Here is a 22,004-nt window from a genome sequence, read left to right as displayed (position 1 = left end):
TTTTATTCTTCTACTTCTTGTCTGGAATACATTTATGAAAACTAGAGATCTACCAATCATCTTAGAGACTAAAATTGACTTTGAGAATGGAAATCCTGTAGTAAGGATAGTAAAGCAGAAAGAACTAAAGAACTTGGGCTACTGATGACTTTATTTAAACGCCACAAAAACACCAACCACTCTGCTGACCTTCAGCTGTTTTGTTTATTGTTTTATGGTGGTGGGGACTGAACACAGGGCCTCACACACATGTTAAACATGCCCCCAGAGCCTTCTTTCTAAAACAGCATTCCTTCTGATGTTACTCTAAACCTTATAATCAGTTTTCTTCCTAGTACTTATCAATACCTTCCATATCATTTATTTGTCTGTTTATTGTTGGTCTACCCCTCAACCCTGGACTAAATTGTAAAATCCATGAAAGCAAGTACTTTCTCTCAGTGCTATTCCTTCAATGCCTAAAATAGTACTTTGCCAATGAATACTTGAAATATTTAATTAAATGTTAATGAGTAACTTTCATTTGCTCATTAGAATACTTTTCAGACTTCCTTTCATTCAGATTCAATAAAAGGCTTGTAGTTTTTTTTTCCTTTGGAGCCAATAGTATGTATTTTAAGACCAATTTCTTTTCTTTTCTTTCTTTTTTTTTTTTTTTTTTTTGTTGTGTAGCCCTCTATCCTAGTAAAATTCAAATTTCTCTTTCTTTCTTTCTTTCTTTCTTTCCGCTGGGGACTGAACCCAGGGCCTCAAGCATAATGAGATCATGTTCTACGACTTAGCTACATCCCCAGTCCCAAATTCAATCTTCTTGCTGAGGCAACCTATTAGTAAAAAAAGTATTAAGCATATGCATCTATTATACACATTTTTACTAATAGATTACATTCATGTGACATTATTGTTCTAATACATTTTTAAACCTAAAGAGGCTTCCAAAGATTTATTATTTTAAGAATGAAAGAAGTTTTGCTGGGTGCAGTGGTGTAAGCCTGTAATCCCAACTGCTCGGGAGGCTGAGGCAGGAGGATCATAAGTTCAAAGTCAGCCTGAGCAACTTATTGAGGCCCTAAGCAATTCAATGAGAACCTGTCTCTAAATAAAATACAAAATAGGGCTGGGATGTGGCTCAGTGGTTGAGTGCCCCTGGGTTCAACCCCTGGAACCTGCCGCCCCCTCCCAAAAAAAGAAATTTTGTAAAATAAAGATTAAATGTCATGAGCTGGGGCTGGGGCTCAGTGGCAGGGTGCTTGCCTAGCATGTGTGAGGCACTGGGTTCAGTTCTCAGCATCACATATGAATAAGTAAAATAAAGTCCACTGACAACTAAAAAAATAATTTAAAAAAAAGATTAAATGTCATATCTTTAAAAACCTAGGAGGCTTATCTTTGTATTATGGGTGCTTCTGCTGCCTTTTTTTTTTTTTTTTTTTGGTACTGGGTACTGAATCCAGGGGTGCTTAACCACTGAGCCACATTCCCAGCCCTTTTTATATTTTCTTTGGAAACAAGGTCTCACTGAGTTGATTAGCCTTACTAAGTTGCTGAGGCTGGCTTTGAACTTGTGATCCTCCTGCATCGGCCTCCCGAGCCACTGGGATTACAGGTGTATGCCTCCTCCCATACCCCCCAGCAAGGTGCTTCACTTTTAATCATCCTGCTAATCATGCAGGTTTAATACTATCTGTAGCAATTAGAATGTTTATGATTAAAGAAAAACAAGTAATATTACTATGTCTCCCCAAAAAGGGGATGTATCATCTTATATAGAAAGAAGTCAAAAATATTTCACACAGTGTTACTTAATTACAAGCTTAACCATGTTATCAGAGATCCAAGTTCTTTCCATCTTTAAGCTCCACCATTCCTAGTGCACTCTTTCATTTATTGTGGTGACAAAATGATTGCTGTAGCTATGGGGATCGCACCCTCAAGAAACAAGGCTGGGCTGGGGTTGTAGCTCAGTGGTAGAGTGCTTGCCTAGCATGTGTGAGACACTGGGTTCGATTCTCAGCACCACACATAAATAAGTAAAATAAAGATCCATCAACAACTAAAAAAAAAATCTTTAAAAAAAAATAAAAAGAAAGAAAGAAAGAATTAAGGCTAAGAGACCGGAAGGCCCTTTGCCTACAGTGGGGAAAAGAAAAAAGAAAAAGTATATTTTTTCCCAAAGCTCCCCAAAGACTTTACCCCAGAACCCATTGGCAAGAAGTGGTTCATACACAAGCTTGTGAATAAAACAATCACTAGCAAGAGAGCCCCAGTACTGACCCAACCATGAATTATTTCTGTGAAACACAGCTACATTTCACTAAAATTCAAAATTCTGTCATCAAGGACAGAGATACAAAATGGCTGTTGAACAGGTAACCAATAGTAGCTCTCTTGCCATCATATGCAAATCATAATATACCCTGGGGATATGATTCAAACAATCAATGTAAAACCACGTTCTAAACATCCTTCTTAAATTTGTCTTTTTACCAATTTCTTATCAAATCTTGTTGCCTTTGTTTTTGCCTCTTGATGGGCTGACTGACATGGAACTCAAGGTGGTTCATACCAGTTATACCATCCTTTCTTTTACTGTTTATGTTATGCTTACATTGTGCCTTCAGTTTTCAATTCACTGTGGGAATTCCTCAGAGTACCTTGTATATCATCTATGACACATGGTCATGTACCATAAAATCTGAGTAAGAGTATCAATGTTAATTCATAAAATATTCCATTTTTAAAACTTTCCAATAACTGTTCCCTTATCCTCTGAACGGTTTTGGTACCCCTAGTAAGTATGTACCCTACTTTGAAGACTAGGGTATATCCTAAAAGTCAATGCTTTTCTGACTGCATGACATGTAGTGGTTTACACTCACTTTCTGAGTTTCACAAACCCAAGTCCCAAATAATGCCATCAACTCTAGTGACACAGGCTCTTTCTCCCCAGTTCGTAACTGTAAAGCGTGTTCTCTATTTCCCACTTAATATCCCTTATTTTCAAGATTCCTTTTCTAATTTTCCCAACAGGGATGACTCACTTATAATAGAATTGAAAGTATCAAGGTTATGAAAAAACACCCAGCAGTTACATAATTATAAAGATTTTATAAAAGAAGACTATGATTAAAGAGATTATATTTTATGGTTTTGGATTTTGCCTACTTAATAGAAGCAATATTAAGATATAGCTTACATAAATAAAAATTGTTTCACATAGTTTTTGCTACTCTATGAAACATATGTCATCCTTGAAAGGGCAGAATTAGATTTTAAACATAAAATTCATGATCTATAGGCAGAAAGGAATAAAACAAATTATTTCCAGAAATTAACTTAAGAAAAATGATCCAGAGTCAATGTATAGTCCAGTTTCTCTTGGGCATAAAACAATTAAGTAGAAGGCACCATGAGATACTTGAGATACTGTTTTCAAGATTATCGATATTTAGTGCTCCCACACAGGCAATGACAATGTTTTAAGCATTATTTGCTGCCAGCATTACTAAAATTGCCACCCAATTGTTCTTTCTCTCTTCGTTTTGCCCAAGTCTAATTCTTCTACCATATAACCTCCAAGTGTTTTGTTTCCCCTAAAATAAAGATTAGCTAAAAATATATTAATGCCACTGTGACATCTTTGTTATAAAACCAAATTCCTTTATAACCTGGCACTCACCCAAAACTCCAACTTAACTCCTATGGCCCTCATTACTAGTCAGCTATACCAAACTAGTTGAAGTTGCCCAAATGAGCCATTTTTCTCTCCATCCTTCCGCCTGTGCATATGCCATCCTTTCATGATGAATAACTTTATGTATCAACTTGACAGGGCAATAAGGTATCCAGATATTTGTTCAAACATTATTCTAGGTGTTTCTGTCAAATGTTTTTACATAAATTTAACATTTAAATCGATAGACCAATAAAGCAGATTGTCCTCCTAATGTCAGTGGGTCGCAACGAATCAGCTGAAGGCTGGAATGGAACAAATACATTGACCTTCTCTCAAATAAGGGGAATTCCTCCTTTTTAACTGACTAATCTGAGATATTGGTTTTATTGCTGATTTCAGACTTGAAATGAAAAGAGTAGCTCTTCCTGGGTCTTGAGCCTAATGGCCTTCAGAATGGAAATACACTATTGACCCTCCTGGGACTCTGGTTTTGTGGACTGCAGATCTTGGGATTTGTTAGCCCCTGTAATCATGTAAGCCAGTTTCTCATAATCAATCTTTCACTCTCTCTCTCTCTATATATATATACACGCACACACACACACACACACACACACACTCATACACACGTATATACATATATATGTATATATACTAATATATTTATAAAACATATATTCTAATATTTTATCATATATTACCTAGTATTAGAATATACAATATATAAAACATATAACATGTAATATTATATTAGAACATATTATATATTATTAATATATTAGAATACATATGAGCTAATAAACATGTATATATGTATATATACATATATGCATATATAAACCAATATATTAGAATATAAACTAATTCTGCCCTTTTGAGGCAAAACACACACACATGCACACACACATACACACACACACATATACATATACAAATTCAAAAGGAAAGAATTAGTTTTAAAACATAAAATTGATAATAAATAGTCATAAGGTAATAAAACAATACCAGAAATTAATTTTTATTAATCATGTATGTATTTATTTATTTTATTAATCATATGTATGATTTCCTATTGGTTCCTAATATACCACTGTATGCAATTCACACTTCAGAGATTCACTGTCTTTATATGTGTATTTTTTATTCCCCAACATTATGGCTCTGTAATTTTGACTGCTAATTGCCTTTAATATCTTCTACTTAAGAATATGAGCTCTTTGTGGGGAGCATGTACCTGTGCTGAGAACTATGCTTGCTATTACTACAGTTTATCAAGAAACACATAGAATATATATTAATTGAGTTTAAAAAATATTTCAGTAATATTCCAAGAGTTAGCCAGTCACTCCATCACCAAAATTACAAACCTGAAACCAGTCAATGGTACAGCAATTAATGAGGGATGGGAACTGTCTCAAGCGATTTCGAAAAGCATCTCCAATGGGACTAAAGGCCACTACAATATGAAGATTATCCTTGCAGCGATTCACAAAGAAAGCAAACAGGGCTAAGGGACTGAGTTCCTCATGTTTATTTCCAGCCTGAGCTACTGGACGAACACCCTAAAGAATATAAGAAAATAAAAACTTGTAAATTGATTTGTTGATAAATCTCTTTCAACTCCAAATTCTATAATTTAAAAACAAATATGTATGTTCAACATCTCTATCCTTATTCTTTCAACATCTCTAGCAATTAGAGAAATGCAAATTAAAACTACACTGAGATTTCACCTCACTCCAACCAGAATGGCAATTATCAAGAATATAAGTAACAATAAATGTTGGTGAGGATGTGGGGAAAATGGTACACTCATACATTTTTTTTTTCTTTTTTTTGGTGGGACTGCAAATTAGTTCAACCACTCAGGAAAGCAGTGTGGAGATTCCTCAAAAAACTAGGAATGGAACCACCATTTGACCCAGTTATCCCACTCCTTGGTATATATCCAAAGGAGTTAAAATCAGCATATTACAGTGACATAGCCACATCAATGTTTATAGCAGCAATCAATGTTTATGTATATATATATTTTACACACACACACAAATATAAGAGAAATAATGAAGGAAAAGAAAGGTTTAGTATCAAAATGATAGGAAGAAAAGACAGAAAACTGTTAAAGTGACCAGGAGAGCCTGGCAAAGCTTAGGAAATCCCACTCTTCAAAGGTGACTACTCTTTAGGAGTGGATAAGAAGGGTGAATTTCTCCTATGAGAATCACCCTTTATCAGCAAACTTTTCCACATTCCCGGTATCTCCCAGGTAAAAGCAAATAACTTGTGATTTTCCCCCCTTTTATTTTCTTCTTCTTCTTCAACACAAGTCATTAACTAGTAAAGCTTTCTAAGCGCCTAACAGTACATAAATGTTTCATTTTGTTTGATTCTCAGACCTCACAACAACTCCATGCTAAAGGAACTATTAGCTGTGCTCCCATTACAAAGAAGGCAAAAGTAGAGTGCCTGAACTATGAGGGCAAGTTCATTCCACTCCAGACAGTATCACCAGAGGCTGAGAATGAAACATCTAGGCTTGAGTGATAAATTCTGATAAGAGCAGTTATAGTCCTGAGGAAGGGGAAAATTACTATCAGAGATCTTAGTGGGAAGGTCTTAGAAATTGGGATCAAAGTATGTGACATCTGACAGGACTAGGTGCTTCGTAATTTTATTTTTGATCAATTATTCATAAAGCCTGACTTTCAGATATACCAGAACTCTTTAGACAAGTAGTTTAAGACTTTAGAAACTTTTACAAACCCAAGTTAAGCCATGAGACTAATCAAATAACACTAAAATCATATTTACTTTTATTAATTTAAGAGATGATTTTAAACTCCCTAATCATTCATAACACAGGTTAAAATAATATCAAACAGGTAAAACAAACTGCCATTATTATGAAGATAAGAATTATAAAAATTCTGCCTCATAGCCATGGTAGATGCAATTCAAAATTCAGGAAAATGATGTACTAATATACTTTAAATTTTTAATTGAGCAAACTATATTTATGCCAAAGAACAGAGAAAAGATTTCGAGATGAGAAAACTGCTATGCTAAGTAAGAGCAGCACCTCCCCAAAAGCTTTTACCTCCATTACTTCTTGTTTTTCATCTGCAGCAAAAATGTTAGGTACTTCTCCAGTATTGAGCACACTGTCAATATCTTCCAGAAAAGCTTCCTCTTTAATCTGAGTGTCTGTGATTAGAAAGACTGTCTTCTGGCCTCTCATGCCCACATTTTTCAACAGACCCTTAAAATTAAAATGCATTTATAAGTAGAATGTGATAGACTTCTGTTGGTTTTCCCTCTCTCCCTTTCTCCTTTTGATAACACTTTTAAGGACAATAAGTCTCCCTGCTACTAGGGCTGTCAATCAGGCCTCCATTTTAATCATTCCCTAGGTTTCCAGCTGAAGATCCAAACTAGTCAGTTTCCCCAGTCCCCTAGACATAGACATTGATTCGAAAGAAGACACATGATTTAAGCAGAATCCTATGATGTGACGCTTTCTTTGGGGCCTGAGATGGAGTTGAAACAGAAAGAATTCTTGTTCTGAGATGAAGGATATAAAGACCAATAATTCTGAAGCCAACTGTACCTGCCTCGGAGATATAAGCCTGCTGGAGAAGGAAGAAAAAAGAATAAGAGCTGTGCCAGAAAAGAGTAGTTACTGAGGACATAATTTAAGGCCATAAGTTAAGCCATGTCAAAAGATGATCTAGGGGTTTTCAAGATGGCGGACTAGAGGGTGGCTGCATTTCATGTTGCTCCAGGACTCAGGATTCAAAAGAGGAGATACTGAGAGACTTGGGACCAACTCTTAGCCGCCGGGTGGGTCTCTCCCGTTGAAGAGGCGTCCCGGATGGGGCGGTAGTCCCAGATGCAGGGAACATTGTGAAGTAAAGCTGCCTGGCGAGACACCCCTCCCCCTGCTGGAGCAGTGAACTCAGACAACTGGGAGCATCGTAGAGGAGGCCGCTCAGCACAGCGCTTGGACTCGGTGCGACCACTGGGGCTCCAGGCGGCGGCCCAGAGGAGGGGCTGCGAGGAGAGCTGTTTGGACTCAGAGCGACCACCCATGAACACCGGAGCCTGCCCAGAGGAGGAGGAGCGCGGCAAGGCGCTAGGACACGGAGCAACTGCACGAGAGCTACAGGCAGTTGCCAGAGGAGGAGCTGCTCAGCGAGCTGTCTGGACTCAGAGCAACTACTCCTGAACGCCGGGGTCTGCCCGGAGGAGGAGGAGGAGGAGCATGGCCGCTTGGATTCAGAGTGACTATACCAGAGCTATGGGCGGTTGCCAGAGGAGGAGCTGCTCGGTGAGTTGTTTGAACTCAGAGCAACCACTCTTGAATGCCGGGGCCTGCCCGGAGGAGGAGGAGGAGGAAGAGGAGCGCAGCGGGTCGCTTGGACTCACAGTGACTGCGTTGGAGCTCCAGGTGGCTGCTCAGAGGAGTAGGCGAGTGGTGAGTTGTTTGGACTCAAAGCGACCGCTCCTGAACACCTGGAGGCTGCCTGGAGGAGGAGCACGGTGGGTCGCTTGGTCTCCAGTGGCCGCACCAGAGCTCCGGGCGGCTGCCAGGAGGAGGCGTGCAGCGGGGCACGTGGACTCAGAGCGAATCAGAGCGACTCAGAATGATCACTCCTGAACACCGAGGGGGCTACCCGGGGGGCTACCCGGAGGAGAACGAACGGAGTGGGTCACTTGGACTCGGAGTGACTGCCCAGGCCTACAGGCGGTTGGCAGGGGGAGGAGGAGGCACGCAGTGAGTTGCTTGGACTCCTAGCGACCGCAAGGGAACACTGGGCGGCTGTCTGGAGGAAGAGGTGTGCGGCGAGTCACTGGGACTTGAAGCGATTGTACGGGGCTCCAGGTGGCTGCTCAGAGGAGGGGCCACATAGCCAGGCAATTAGGTGCAGAGCAGGGTCCCAGGACCTAGGAGGCTTCTTGGTGGAAGAGCCGCACAGAGACACGCTTAGGGATGGAGCAAAGGTTCCAGGACTGCAAGCAGATTCTCTGAGGAGAGGCAGCCTAAGGAGACTCGTCTGCAAAGGGTGAGGCTCCCAGGCCCAGGAGGTAGGTCCAGGCCCCTGGGAACGTTGCAGAGGAAGGCAGCCCAGCCCAGGCGGTAGCTGTAGATTGAAGGGAACCTCTAGGAGGGGAACTGACCAGCGAGACCCCACCACCAGGTGAGTCTTCCCTGCCCAGTGAGGTTTTCCCACAAGGATGGTAAAACCAGAGACACAGGCCCAAACAGGCCTTGCCTCAGCCCGCAGCCTAGTTACCCTTTGGATGACCATTGGTCAATAAGTGGAGGCACCTCTGCCCACTAGCAGGGAATATACCCCACCTGAAGGCCACCACCCCTAGAGAGGCAGCTTCCTTGTGGAGCATTGCGCTATCAACTTCCTCCAAGACTTCAGCCTACTGAAGGCTAAGAGGGCATATACTAGAAATCTTCAGGGACATTATAAGTCAACAGAGGAAATCTGCAATATCTCAGCGGTCCACTGATACCTGAACAATATGAGAAAACAAGGGAAGAAAATGCCCCAAACAAAACTAGATGTTACATCAATAAAACCCAATGACAGCATGGCAGAAGAAATGACAGAAAAGGAGTTCAGAATGTGCATAATTAAAATGATCAGGGAAGCAAACGATGAGATGAAAGAGCAAATGCAGGCATTGAATGATCGCACCAATCGACAGTTAAAAGAGCAAATACAGGAAGCAAAAGATCATTTCAATAAAGAGTTAGAGATATTAAAAAAAAAACCAAACAGAAATCCTGGAAATGAAGGAAACAATAAACCAAATTAAGAACTCCATAGAAAGCGTATCCAATAGGATAGAACACCTGGAAGACAGAACCTCAGACATTGAAGACAAAATATTTAACCTTGAAAACAAAGTTGAACAAACAGAGAAGATGGTAAGATATCATGAATAGAATCTACAAGAATTATGGGATATCATGAAAAGGCCAAATTTAAGAATTATTGGGATTGAGGAAGGCTTAGAGAAACAAACCAAAGGAATGAACAATCTATTCAATGAAATAATATCAGAAAATTTCCCAAATCTGAAGAATGAAATGGAAAATCAAGTTCAAGAGGCTTATAGGACTCCAAATACACCAAATGACAACAGACCCACACCAAGGCACATTATAATGAAAATACCTAACGTACAAAATAAAGACAGAATTTTAAAGGCTGTGAGAGAAAAGAACCAAATTACATTCAGGGGGAAACCAATACGGATATCAGCAGATTTTTCAATCCAGACCCTAAAAGCTAGAAGGGCCTGGAACAACATTTTTCAAGCCCTGAAAGAGAATGGATGCCAACCAAGAATCTTATACCCAGCAAAACTTACCTTCAAATTTGATGATGAAATAAAATCCTTCCATGATAAACAAAAGCTAAAAGAATTTACAAAAAGAAAGCTAGCATTACAGAACATTCTCAGCAAAATATTACATGAGGAAGAGATGAAAAACAAAGAGGCAAATCAGCAAAGGGAGGAATTATCCTAAAGGAATTGCCAAATAAAGGAGGAACCAAGTCGTGTCAAATAAATAAATAAATAAATAAATAAATAAAATAAAATAAAATAAAATAAATGAACCAAATGACCGGGAATACAAATCATATCTCAATAATAACCCTGAATATTAATGGCCTGAATTCGTCAATCAAAAGACATAGACTGGCAGATTGGATTAAAAAGAAAGATCCAACAATATGTTGCCTGCAAGAGACTCACCTCATAGAAAAAGATGCCCATAGACTAAAGGTGAAAGGATGGGGAAAAACATACCATGCACATGGACTCAGCAAAAAAGCTGGAGTATCCATCCTCATTTCAGAGAATGTGGACTTCAAGCCAAAACTAATCAGAAGGGATAAAGAAGGACATTTCATACTGCTTAAGGGAAGCATAAATCAGCAAGGTATAACAATCATAAACATCTATGCCCCAAACAGTGGCTCATCCATGTATGTCAAACAAATCCTCCTCAATTTCAGAAACCAAATAGACCATAACACAATAATACTAGGTGATTTTAACACACCTCTCTCACCACTGGACAGATCTTCCAAACAAAAATTGAACAAAGAAACCATAGATCTCAATAACACAATCAATAATTTAGACTTAACGGACATTTATAGAATATACCATCCAACCAAGAGCGAATATACTTTCTTCTCAGTAGCACATGGATCCTTCTCTAAAACAGACCATATATTATGCCACAAAGCTAATGTTAGCAAATAAAAGAAGATAGAGACACTACCTTGTATTCTATCAGATCATAATGGATTGAAGTTAGAAATAAATGAAAGAGTAAAACACAGAAACTATTCCAATACCTGGAGATTAAACAATATGCTATTATATGATGAATGGATATCAGCAGATAGTAGGAAGGAAATTAAAAAATTCTTAGAGGTAAATGAGAACAAAGAAACATCATATCAAAATCTCTGGGACACTATGAAAGCAGTACTTAGAGGAAAATTTATTTCATGGAGCGCATTTAATAAAAGAAGTAAAACTCAACAAAGAAACGACCTAACACTATGGCTCAAAGCCCTAGAAAAAGAAGAACAGAACAGCACCAAAAGTAGTAGAAGACAGGAAATAGTTAAACTCAGAGCTGAAATCAACGATATTGAAACAAAAGAAATGATACAAAAATTGACAAAATAAATAGTTGATTCTTCGAAAAAATAAACAAAATTGATAAACCTTTAGCCACACTAACAAAGAGAAGACGAGAGAAAACCCAAATCACTAAAATTCGGAATGAACAAGGAAATATCACAACAGACAGGATTGAAATACAAAACATAATTAGAAGCTATTTTGAAAATCTATACTCCAACAAAACAGAAAATTTCGAAGACATCAACAGGTTTCTAGAGACATATGAATTGCCTAAACTGAACGAGGAGGACATAAATAATTTAAATAGACCAATTTCAAGTACTGAAATAGAAGAAGTCATCAAAAGCCTACCAACAAAGAAAAGTCCGGGACCAGATGGGTTCTCAGCCGAGTTCTACAAAACCTTTAAGGAAGAGCTCATTCCAATACTTCTCAAAGTATTCCATAAAATAGAAGAGGAGGGAACCCTCTCAAACTCATTCTATGAAGCCAATATCACACTGATACCTAAACCAGACAGAGACTCATCAAGGAAAGAAAATTTCAGACCAACATCCTTAATGAACATCGACGCAAAAATTCTCAACAAAATTTTAGCAAATCGCATACAAAAACATATTAAAAAGATAGTGCACCATGATCAAGTGGGTTTCATCCCAGGGATGCAAGGTTGGTTCAACATCAGGAAATCAATAAATGTCATTCACCATATCAATAGACTTAAAGTCAAGAATCACATGATTATTTCAATAGATGCAGAAAAAGCATTTGATAAAATACAGCACTCCTTCATGCTCAAAACACTAGAAAAAATAGGGATAGTGGGAACATTCCTTAACATTGTAAAGGCCATCGATGCTAAGCCCATGGCTTATATCATTCTAAATGGTGAAAAACTGAAAGCATTCCCCCTGAAAACTGGAACAAGGCAGGGATGCCCTCTTTCACCACTTCTATTCTATATCGTCCTTGAAACTCTAGCCAGAGCAATTAGACAGACCAAAGAAATTAAAGGGATACAAACAGGAAAAGAAGTACTCAAACTATCCCTATTTGCTGATGATGTGATTATATACTTAGAGGAACCAGGAAATTCCACCAGAAAACTTTTAGAACTCATAAGTGAATTCAGTAAAGTAGCAGGATATAAGATCAATGCACATAAATCTAATGCATTTTTATACATAAGTGATGAATCCTAGGAAAGAATAATCAGGAAAACTACCCCATTCACAATAGCCTCAAAAAAAATAAAATACTTGGTTATCAATCTCACAAAAGAGGTGAAAGACCTCTACAATGAGAACTACAGAACACTAAAGAAAGAAATTAAAGAAAACCTTAGAAGATAGAAAGATCTCCTATGTTCATGGATAGGCAGAATTAATATTGTCAAAATGGCCATACTACCTAAAGTGCTATACAGATTCAATGCAATTCCAATTAAAATCCCAATGACGTACCTTACAGAAATCGAGCAAGCAATTATGAAATTCATCTGGAAGAATAAGAAACCCAGAAGAGCTAAAGCAATCCTTAGCAGGAAGAGTGAAACAGGGGGTATCGCAATACCATAACTTCAACTCTACTACAAAGCAATAATAACAAAAACGGCGTGATATTGGTACCAAAATTGAAAGGTAGATCAATGGTACAGAATAGAGGACACGGACACAAATCCAAATAAATACAATTTTCTTATACTAGACAAAGGGGCCAAAAATATGCAATGGAGAAAAGGTAGCCTCTTCAACAAATGGTGCTGGGAGAATTGGAAATCCATATGCAACAGAATGAAACTAAACCCATATCTCTCATCATGCACGAAACTAAACTCAAAATGGATTAAGGACCTTGGTATCAGAGATCCTGAGATCCTGCAAATTATAGAAGAAAAAGTAGGTCCATATCTTCAATATGTCAGCTTAGGACCAGACTTCCTCAACAGGACTCCCATAGCACAAGAAATAAAAGCAAGAATCAGTAACTGGGATAGATTCAAAGTAAAAAGCTTTCTCTCAGCAAAGGAAACTATCAGCAATGCGAAGAAAGAGCCTACAGAGTGGGTGAAAATCTTTGCCAATCATACTTCAGAAAGAGCACTAATCTCCAGAATCTAGAAAGAACTCAAAAAACTCTACACCAAGAATGGAAATAATCCAATTGACAAATGGGCTAAGGAAATGAAGACACTTCACAGAAGAAGATCTACAAGCAATCAACAAACATATGGAAAAATGTTCAACATCTCTAGTACTAAGAGAAATACAAATCAAAACCACCCTAAGATTCCATCTCACCCCAATTAGAATGGTGATTATCAAGAATACAAGCAACAACAGGTGTTGGCGAGGATGTGGGGAGAAAGGTACACTCATACACTGCTGGTGGGGCTGCAAATTAGTGCAGCCACTCTGGAAAGCAGTGTGGAGATTCCTTAGAAAACTTGGAATGGAACCACCATTTGACCGGCTATCCCACTCCTTGGCCTATACCCAAAGGACTTAAAATCAGCATACTACAGAGATACAGCCACATCAATGTTCATAGCTGCTGAATTCACAATAGCCAGATTGTGGAACCAACCTAGATGTCCTTCAGTTGATAAATGGATAAAGAAACTGTGGTATATATATATATATATATATACAATGGAATATTACTCAACCATAAAGAATGATAAAATTATGGCATTTGCAGGCAAATGGATGAAATTGGAGAATATCATGCTAAGTGAGATAAGCCAATCTCAAAAAACCAAAGGTCGAATGATATTGCTAATAAGTGTTTGAGGACACATAATGGGGGGAGGGAGGAGTTAGTGTTAGGGTTAGAGTTAGGGTTAGGTAGGGGGGCAAGAATGGAGGAAGGAAGGACTGTATAGAGGGAAAAGAGGGGTGGAAGGGGTGGGGGGAAGGGAAAAAATAACAGAATGAATCAAACAACAATACCCTATGTAAATTTATGATTACACAAATTGTATGCCTTTACTCCATGTACAAACAGAGAAACAACATGTATCCCATTTGTTTACAATAAAAAAAAGAAAAAAAGAAAAAAAGACCTACCTATGGACACTTAACTTCCTCTTTAGCTCAAACTACTTTGAGCCATTTTATTTGGTTGGTTATCAACTGCAACCAAAATTTCCAATTAATAAAAAGATATGAACTCACTTGTATGCTGAAACTGATTGTATAGGCTTGTTAGAACTGACTGTTAAACTTCAGAACTTCTGAGCAGTTTGTTAATTACAGTCAGTATTAAAAATTAAATTTAAATAATTTATAATAAAATAAGAACATAGGTATATTTTTAAAAGGTAAAAATTACTTGAATTTCATACATCCTGTTTTATTATATTTAATATTATCTATGCTCTGGAAGGTATTTAAGTCTGTACAGTAGAATACCATGAAGTGGTGTTTTATGTACATCTCTTCTCAATTTTCTTTGAAGTAACATCATCTTCATCACTTTAAATTCAGTACCCTGGTAGTTTTTACACTATGAAAACTGGCAAAGGCTACAAACCAGAGATCCCACTCTCCTCCAACCCTGGAAAGCTGGTTTTTAAACATCTGTCAGCATACAACTGAAAATAGTTCATAGAGAAAATAGCATTATAACCTGTGCAAGTGATTTTTAAAAGTAAATTTCAATATTCATTGTAAAATCATTTATTTAAAATCATTAAGTATTAACTATAAGTCATATTTTCACTCCATAAAAATAAATGGTTATTTTCTTATTGTATAAAACTACCTTTTCCTAGTAAAGTCATCTTCTAATATGCAGGCTGATTTGTTCCTAGAAATAATTTTCTATCATCAAAACCAGTTCAACTAGTTTTTTAAAAATAAGTATTATATATAATCATATCAGTTTTATACTTATTAATATATCAAGATAAATAAAAATACAACATGTTTTAGCTTATTACCATGATTATCATTATATATGTCATATTCAAACATAATGTGTAAAACTATCCAAATAAAGAGAATTAACATTTTGAAAGTAGTAATTATATGCCAGTCATATTACAAAGAATACTTTGTATAATTTAACCACAATAATCTACAGAACAGATGGTATGATTCAAATTTTACAAATGAAGAATACAGCAAGTGGTAGCAACAAGAAGACAGACTAGGAAGCTTCAGGCCCTCTCAGGTGCCTCTCCAAACTGATATTCTATCTGTTGTGTTATTCCAATCAGAACCCAAGCCAGGTGAGTCAGCCCTCAGACAAGTAGAATACTGAACTCAAGTGGTGTGTTGAGGCAGGATTTGGGAAGTATTCTCCCAATGTCACCACACCACAGGAACAGGTGTGTGTCTTGGTAGGTGAGAGCAGCAGAGACTTTGCAGTTCCACAGGCAGGCAGCAAGGGGAGCAAGAGATCAAAAGCAAAGGTGTATAATAGAAAACAAAAGGTCCCAAGAATAGGAAATTAAGACAGTCAAAAACTCTTCCATACACTAGAATAAAAGCGCATGCATGCATGCACATACACACACACAATCCCCAAGAAGATATATTCTAAGAAAAATTTTGAAAGGTCTGAGACTAGAGAGCCAGGTTGGTTGGTAAAGATCTTCCCCTGCCTGAAGTCAGTCATTAAAGACTGGAAGAAGAAGTTTGTTTTCAAATGCCCAAATCTCAATAGAAGATCCACAGGATGCAAAGAAACAGAAACATGGCCCTCAAAGAAATGAAATAAAACTCTAGAAACCAGCCATAAGGAAATACAGATCTATGAACTGCCTAATAAAGAATCTAAAGTAACTACTCAGATGAACTAAAAGGGAATACAGACAACTAAACTAAACTAGAAAAACAAAATAAGAATATCAACAAAGATATAGGAACTAAAAAAATTAAATAGAAATTATGGAGCTGATAATGTACAATAACTGAACTGAAAAATTCATTACAGGGGTTCAACATTAAACATTAATCAGACAGAATTAAGAGCTAATTTGAAAACAAGTTATCAGGTGGATCAACATATACATTTTGGGAACCCCAAGAGGAGATGAGGAAGAGAAAGGGGCAGAGAGCTAATCTGAAGAAATAATGGCCCCAAACTTTCCAAATCTGAGGAAAGAAATGGACATACAAGAAACTCAATGAATAGTAATAGGAAAAGTTCAAAGGGACTACACTGAGAAACATTATAATCAAACTTTCAAACATCAAAGGCAAAGAGAAGATCTTGAAAGGAGTTAGAACATACAACTTATCATATATAAAAGAGTTTCCATAAGATCATCAGTGAATTTTTCAGCAGAAATCTATAGGCCAGAAGAAAGAGGGGTGATATATTCAAGTGCTATAAGAAAAAGTATGTGTCAACCAATATCTGTTAAACCTGTCCTTCAGAAATGAAGGAGGAAGTAAGGCCCCTCCAAATGAACAAGTTCATTAACAATAGGTTTTCCCCAAAAGAAACACTAAAGGGAGTTGAAATTAAAGGACCTAGATAGTAACCTAAAGCCACACAAAAGTATCAAGTTTTCCAGTAAAAGTAAACAGAGAATCCTCATTACTATAATTTTGGTGTGCAAATATACTTTTAATTCTAAAAGAAAAAATAAATCACAAAAACACACAAAAACGGGCTGGGGAGATAGCTCAGTTAGTAGAGTGCTTGTCTTGCAAGCACAAGGCCCTGGGTTCGATCCCCAGCACCAAAAAAAAAAAAAGAAAAAGAACACACAAAAACTATAAATATATGTTAATGAGCACACAATTTATAAAGATAAACTTTGTGACATCAATAACAAAGGAGAAAAGTGTGGAGCTGTAAAGAGTAAAATTTTTGTATGCAGTTGAATTTATCAGTTTTAAACAGATTGTTAGAACTTTAAATTGTTTCAAACAATAGTAATGGTAACTGAAAGGAAAATACAGTTCTTTGTATATCCTGGAGATTAATGCTTTATCTGAGGTGCAGGTGGTAAAGATTTTCTCCTGTTCATGTTCACGATTCTTTCCATTGCTGTGAAGAAGCTTTTCATTTGATGCCATTTTCATATGCTGCTTTCTGTTAGTATATTTATTGATTCTTGATTTTACTTCTTGTGTTTTAGGAGTCTTATTAAGGAAGTCTGTTCCTGAGCTGATAGGATGAAGAGTTAGGCCTACTTTTATTTCCAGTATATGCAGGATCTCTGGTCTAACGCCAAGGTCCTTGATCCACTTTGAATTTTGTGCAGGGCGAGACATAGGGGTTCAATTTCAACCTACTATATGGATTTCCAGTTTCCCCAGCACCATTTGTTGAAGAGGCTATCTTTTCTCCAAAGTATGTTTTTGGTGTCTTTGTCTAGTATGAGACACCTTTATTTTATGTGGTTATGTCTCTGTGTCTTCTATTCTGTTCCTTTGGTCTTCAATTCTATTTTTGTGCCATTACCACACTGTTTTTGTTACTATAGATCTATAATAATTTAAAGTCTGATATTGTGATGCCTCCTGCCTCACTTTTCTCACTAAGGATTGCTTCAGCTATTCTGGGCCTCTTATTTTTCCAAAAGAATTTCATGACTGCCTTTCTATTTCTTTTTTCTTTTTTTTTTTTATTGTAAACAAATGGGATACATGTTGTTTGTCTATTTGTACATGGAGTAAAGGCATACCATTTGTATAATCATAAATTTACATATGGTAATGTTGTTTGTCTATTTCTTTTTTTAAACAGTATTTTACCGTTTATTTATTTATTTATTTATTTTTACGTGGTGCTGATGATTGAACTGTGCTTCACACAGGCTAGGCAAGCACTCTACCACTGAGCCACAACCTCAGTCAACTGCCTTTTCTATTTCTATGAAGAACGTCACTGGAATTTTAATGGAAATTACATTAAATATGTATAGTACCTTTGGAAATATGGTAATTTTGACAATATTAATTCTGCCTATCCAAGAAAATGGGAGGTCTTTCCATTTTCTGAAGTCTTTAATTTCTTTCTTTAGTATTCTGTAGTTTTTATTGTAGAGGTCTTTCACTTCTTTTGTTTGGTTGATTCCCAAGTTTGTTTGGTTTTTGTTTTTTGTTTTTTGTTTTTTTTTTAGGCTATTGTGAATGGAATAGTTTTCCTGATTTCTCTTTCAGCTGATTCATCATAAACAAACAACCAATAAATAAATGGGCAAAGAAACTGAACAAGCACTTCATAGAAGAAGAAATACAAAAGGTCAAAAAATACATGAAAAACTGTTCAACATCTCTAGCAATTAAAGAAATGCAAATTAAAACTACAATGAGATTCCACCTCAATCCAGTCAGAATGGCAATTATCAAGAATACAAGTAACAATAAATGTTAGTGAGGATGTGCGGAGAAAGGTACTCTCATACATTGTTGATGGGACTGCAAATTGGTGCAAGTACTATGGAAAGTATGGAGATTCCTTAGAAAACTTGGAATGGAATCACCATTTGACCCAGTTATTCCACTCCTGAGCATATACCCTAGACTTAAAAATCAGCATTTTAAAGTAAAACGGTCACATCAATGTTTACAGCAACTCAGTTCACAATAGCAAAGCTAGGGATCCAACCCAGGTACCCTTAAGTGGATGAATGAATAAAGAAAATGTGGTATATATACCAAATGGAATATTACTCAGCTCTAAAGAAGAATGAAATTATGGCATTTGCCAGTAAATAGATGGAACTGGAGACTCATGGTAAGTGAAATAGCCAGTCCCCAAAAAACCAAAGGTCGAATGCTCTCTCTGATATGTGCAATGCTAACTCATAAAAAGGGAGGGTAGGCAGGGAAAGTTTAGAAGTTCATTGGATTAGACAAAAGGGAATGAAGGGAAGGGAGGGGGATGGTAATAGAAAAGAATAGAATGAATCAGATATAACTTTCCTATGCCCATATATGAATACACAACCATTGTAACTTCATATCATGTTCAACCACAAGAATGGGATCAAAATTGTAATGGGTTGCACCCCATGTATGTATAATGTCAAAATATACCCTGTCATATATATCTAAAAATAACAAAAAAGCAAATACAAACCCAGAAATAAAAGAGGTCACTATAACCAATACCACAAAATAAAAAAGATTACAATATTCTACAAACAACTGAGCACCACTAAATTGAATAACCCCAAAGAAATGGATAAGTTCATAGGAACTAACAGAAAGATGTAGTACTATGCCCAAGACAAAATAGCTAACAAATCATGCAAAGCAGAAATTAAAACTGAGTATATCTGACTTCAAGGTTCAATGATCTTGCTACTCTGAAGTAGTCAATATATGAAGTATGCTGCTTTCTATTAGTATATTAGGCAAGAAACATATCAAAAATTTTCCTTTAAAGCATGAAAAAGAAATGATATAAATATATTCTTTTTCCTTTCATGTCTATGGGAACTCTTTGAAATCACCTTCAATTCTACCATTTCCACCTGCAACTAACCAAGAAAAAAGCAATTCTCTATACTAATTTTTAAGATGTAAAGATTTAACAGGTATGGTCCAGTGAAAGAAAGTGAAAGAAGTCCATAGTATCTCCCTTCTCCTCTTTCTTTTTCTGTCATTTTGGGTCATCTCTCTACTGGAGACTGTAGACACCTATGTAAATTGAGGATGAAACTCTAAGTATGCACTGCACTGTTCTCTTGGTTGCTAGGACAGCAACAGCTCTGAAGAAACTATTAAGACAATGTTAATGACATCATTATCATCATCATTATGAGGTTTATTTTTTTTTTTTTTAAGAGCTGGGAATTGAACCCAAACCATCATACATGCTAGCCATGCACTCCACCACTGAGCTAAACCCCCAGCCCATGCTACTCATTTTGCCTATTGGAAGTCACATATTCATCTAAAACAAGTCCTCCCAGAACTAGAATAAAGATAGATAGAATCAGCAGCAGCAGTTATAATAGTAGAGTGAATGAGTTAGAAACCTTACTCTACTTCCATCGCTTCCCTCTGTTTCAGTGTGCTCATTAGTAACACAAAGAGATGACCACAGAAATGTGCCTATAAAATGAGATTGTGTGGGTAAAACACTCAGGACAGTGTTCAGCACATACAGCAGGTGCTCAAGGGACAGTGTCATCATCATCACCCATGTATTCAATACACAACTACACAGGATATCTCTCCCTTTATAGGTAAAAGCACACATTATTATCATTTTAGAGACTAGATTTCTTCATAATTTTACCTTTATATCATCTCTCCATTCGTTCATACCATAGCTCTTAGAAATTTCTGGTTGAAAAATCTGCATTTTTGCCATGGATGTAGCCAGACGAGTTAAAGACTGACGACCACTTCCTCCAAGTCCAACAAGCAAAGCATTTCCACCAGACTGCTTTAGAACTCGACATATTCTTGACAAATGTTCCAAAACATATCTTCCAAAAAATTAACAATCTTATTATATATCACAACATACATGTAAATGTACTTACCATTTTATTTCATATTTATACGATCATATTATATTGTACATATTATGCACAATTAAATTTACTTTAAAAATAAAAATATGCAAAGTAAGGTTTTGCATATATGTGTAAAAAATATACATGTATAGTAAAAGTTCAAAGAAACACATGATGGGAGACACAGTGAAGAAGGGTAGAGTACAACAGAGGACTTCAAGTAAATTGCTGGTATTATATATGTATAACATGTATTCAATATATTTTCTTTATATATTTTTGTACATTTTAAGTATTTCATAATAAAATTTTACAAATAGCAATTTCAAGCGTCAATATCAAATATATGTACCTAAACACAACAAGATTCATTCTTGTTTTGTGAGTTTGATTATACTCTTCTAAGCATTGGTCTACAATGTCACTAAAATGGTGAATATTTGGAATTTCAATATAAACTCTATCATCTCCTTCAAGGTCGGGATTCATATAATCACCAAACATGAGGTTTCTTAAGTCTTCTTCAGTCACCTATAGGATGGAAATCAACAAATTACAAAACATGAAAATAAAGTATATTTAAGAAATTATACAAAACTTAGTTTTATGTATGTTATAGAATGATTATAAATTAGATAATTCTTTTAAACTTTAGGTAGGGAATCGTACATTTGTAAAATTAATGCCTAAAACTATATTCCTAGTAAATAATAAGTTTTTTTTTGCTTTTTTTGTAGTTTGGGGGATCATTAAAAAGCAGTATTTTCCTAGGGGTGGTTTGTGTGTGGTGGCACACACCAGTAATCCTAGTAATCTCATAACTTGGGAGGTTGAGGCAGAAAGACTGCAACTCTGAAGCCAGCCTTGGCAATTTAGCAAGATTCTGTTCTCAAAAAATAAGAGTTGGACGCAGTGGCCCACGCCTATAATTCCAGCACCTCTGGAGACTGAGGCAGGAAGATCACGAGTTCAAAGCCAGCCTCAGCAACTTAGCAAGGCCCTAAGCAACTCAGCAAGACCCTATCTCAAAATGAAAATATAAAAAAGGGGCTGGGATGTGGTTCAATGGTTGTCTCCCCTCAGTTCAATCCCCAGTGCTAAAAGTAAAATAAGTAAATTAATTAATTTTTAAAAGGGGTAGGGGATGTGGCTCAGTGGTAGAGTTGCCCCTGAGTTCAATACCCAGCACTGAATAAAAAAGCA

The 22,004-nt window shown here is 36.7% G+C and overlaps 1 protein-coding gene across 1 annotated transcript in view; it reads right to left on the bottom strand.

The window, feature by feature from the left end:
- Positions 1-22,004, bottom strand: part of LOC306647289 (dynein axonemal heavy chain 12-like) — a 332,440-nt gene that overhangs the window by 113,604 nt on the left and 196,832 nt on the right. The window contains 4 exon segments of the mRNA XM_079116520.1: positions 5,044-5,238; positions 6,774-6,935; positions 20,579-20,771; positions 21,154-21,332. Of these exon segments, the coding sequence (XP_078972646.1) occupies positions 5,044-5,238; positions 6,774-6,935; positions 20,579-20,771; positions 21,154-21,332 (729 nt within the window).

This window comes from Sciurus vulgaris (genome assembly GCF_902686455.1).
Source record: "Sciurus vulgaris genome assembly, chromosome: 16".
Classification (NCBI taxonomy): Eukaryota; Metazoa; Chordata; class Mammalia; order Rodentia; family Sciuridae; genus Sciurus; species Sciurus vulgaris.
This window is presented reverse-complemented; position numbering and strand designations above follow the sequence as displayed.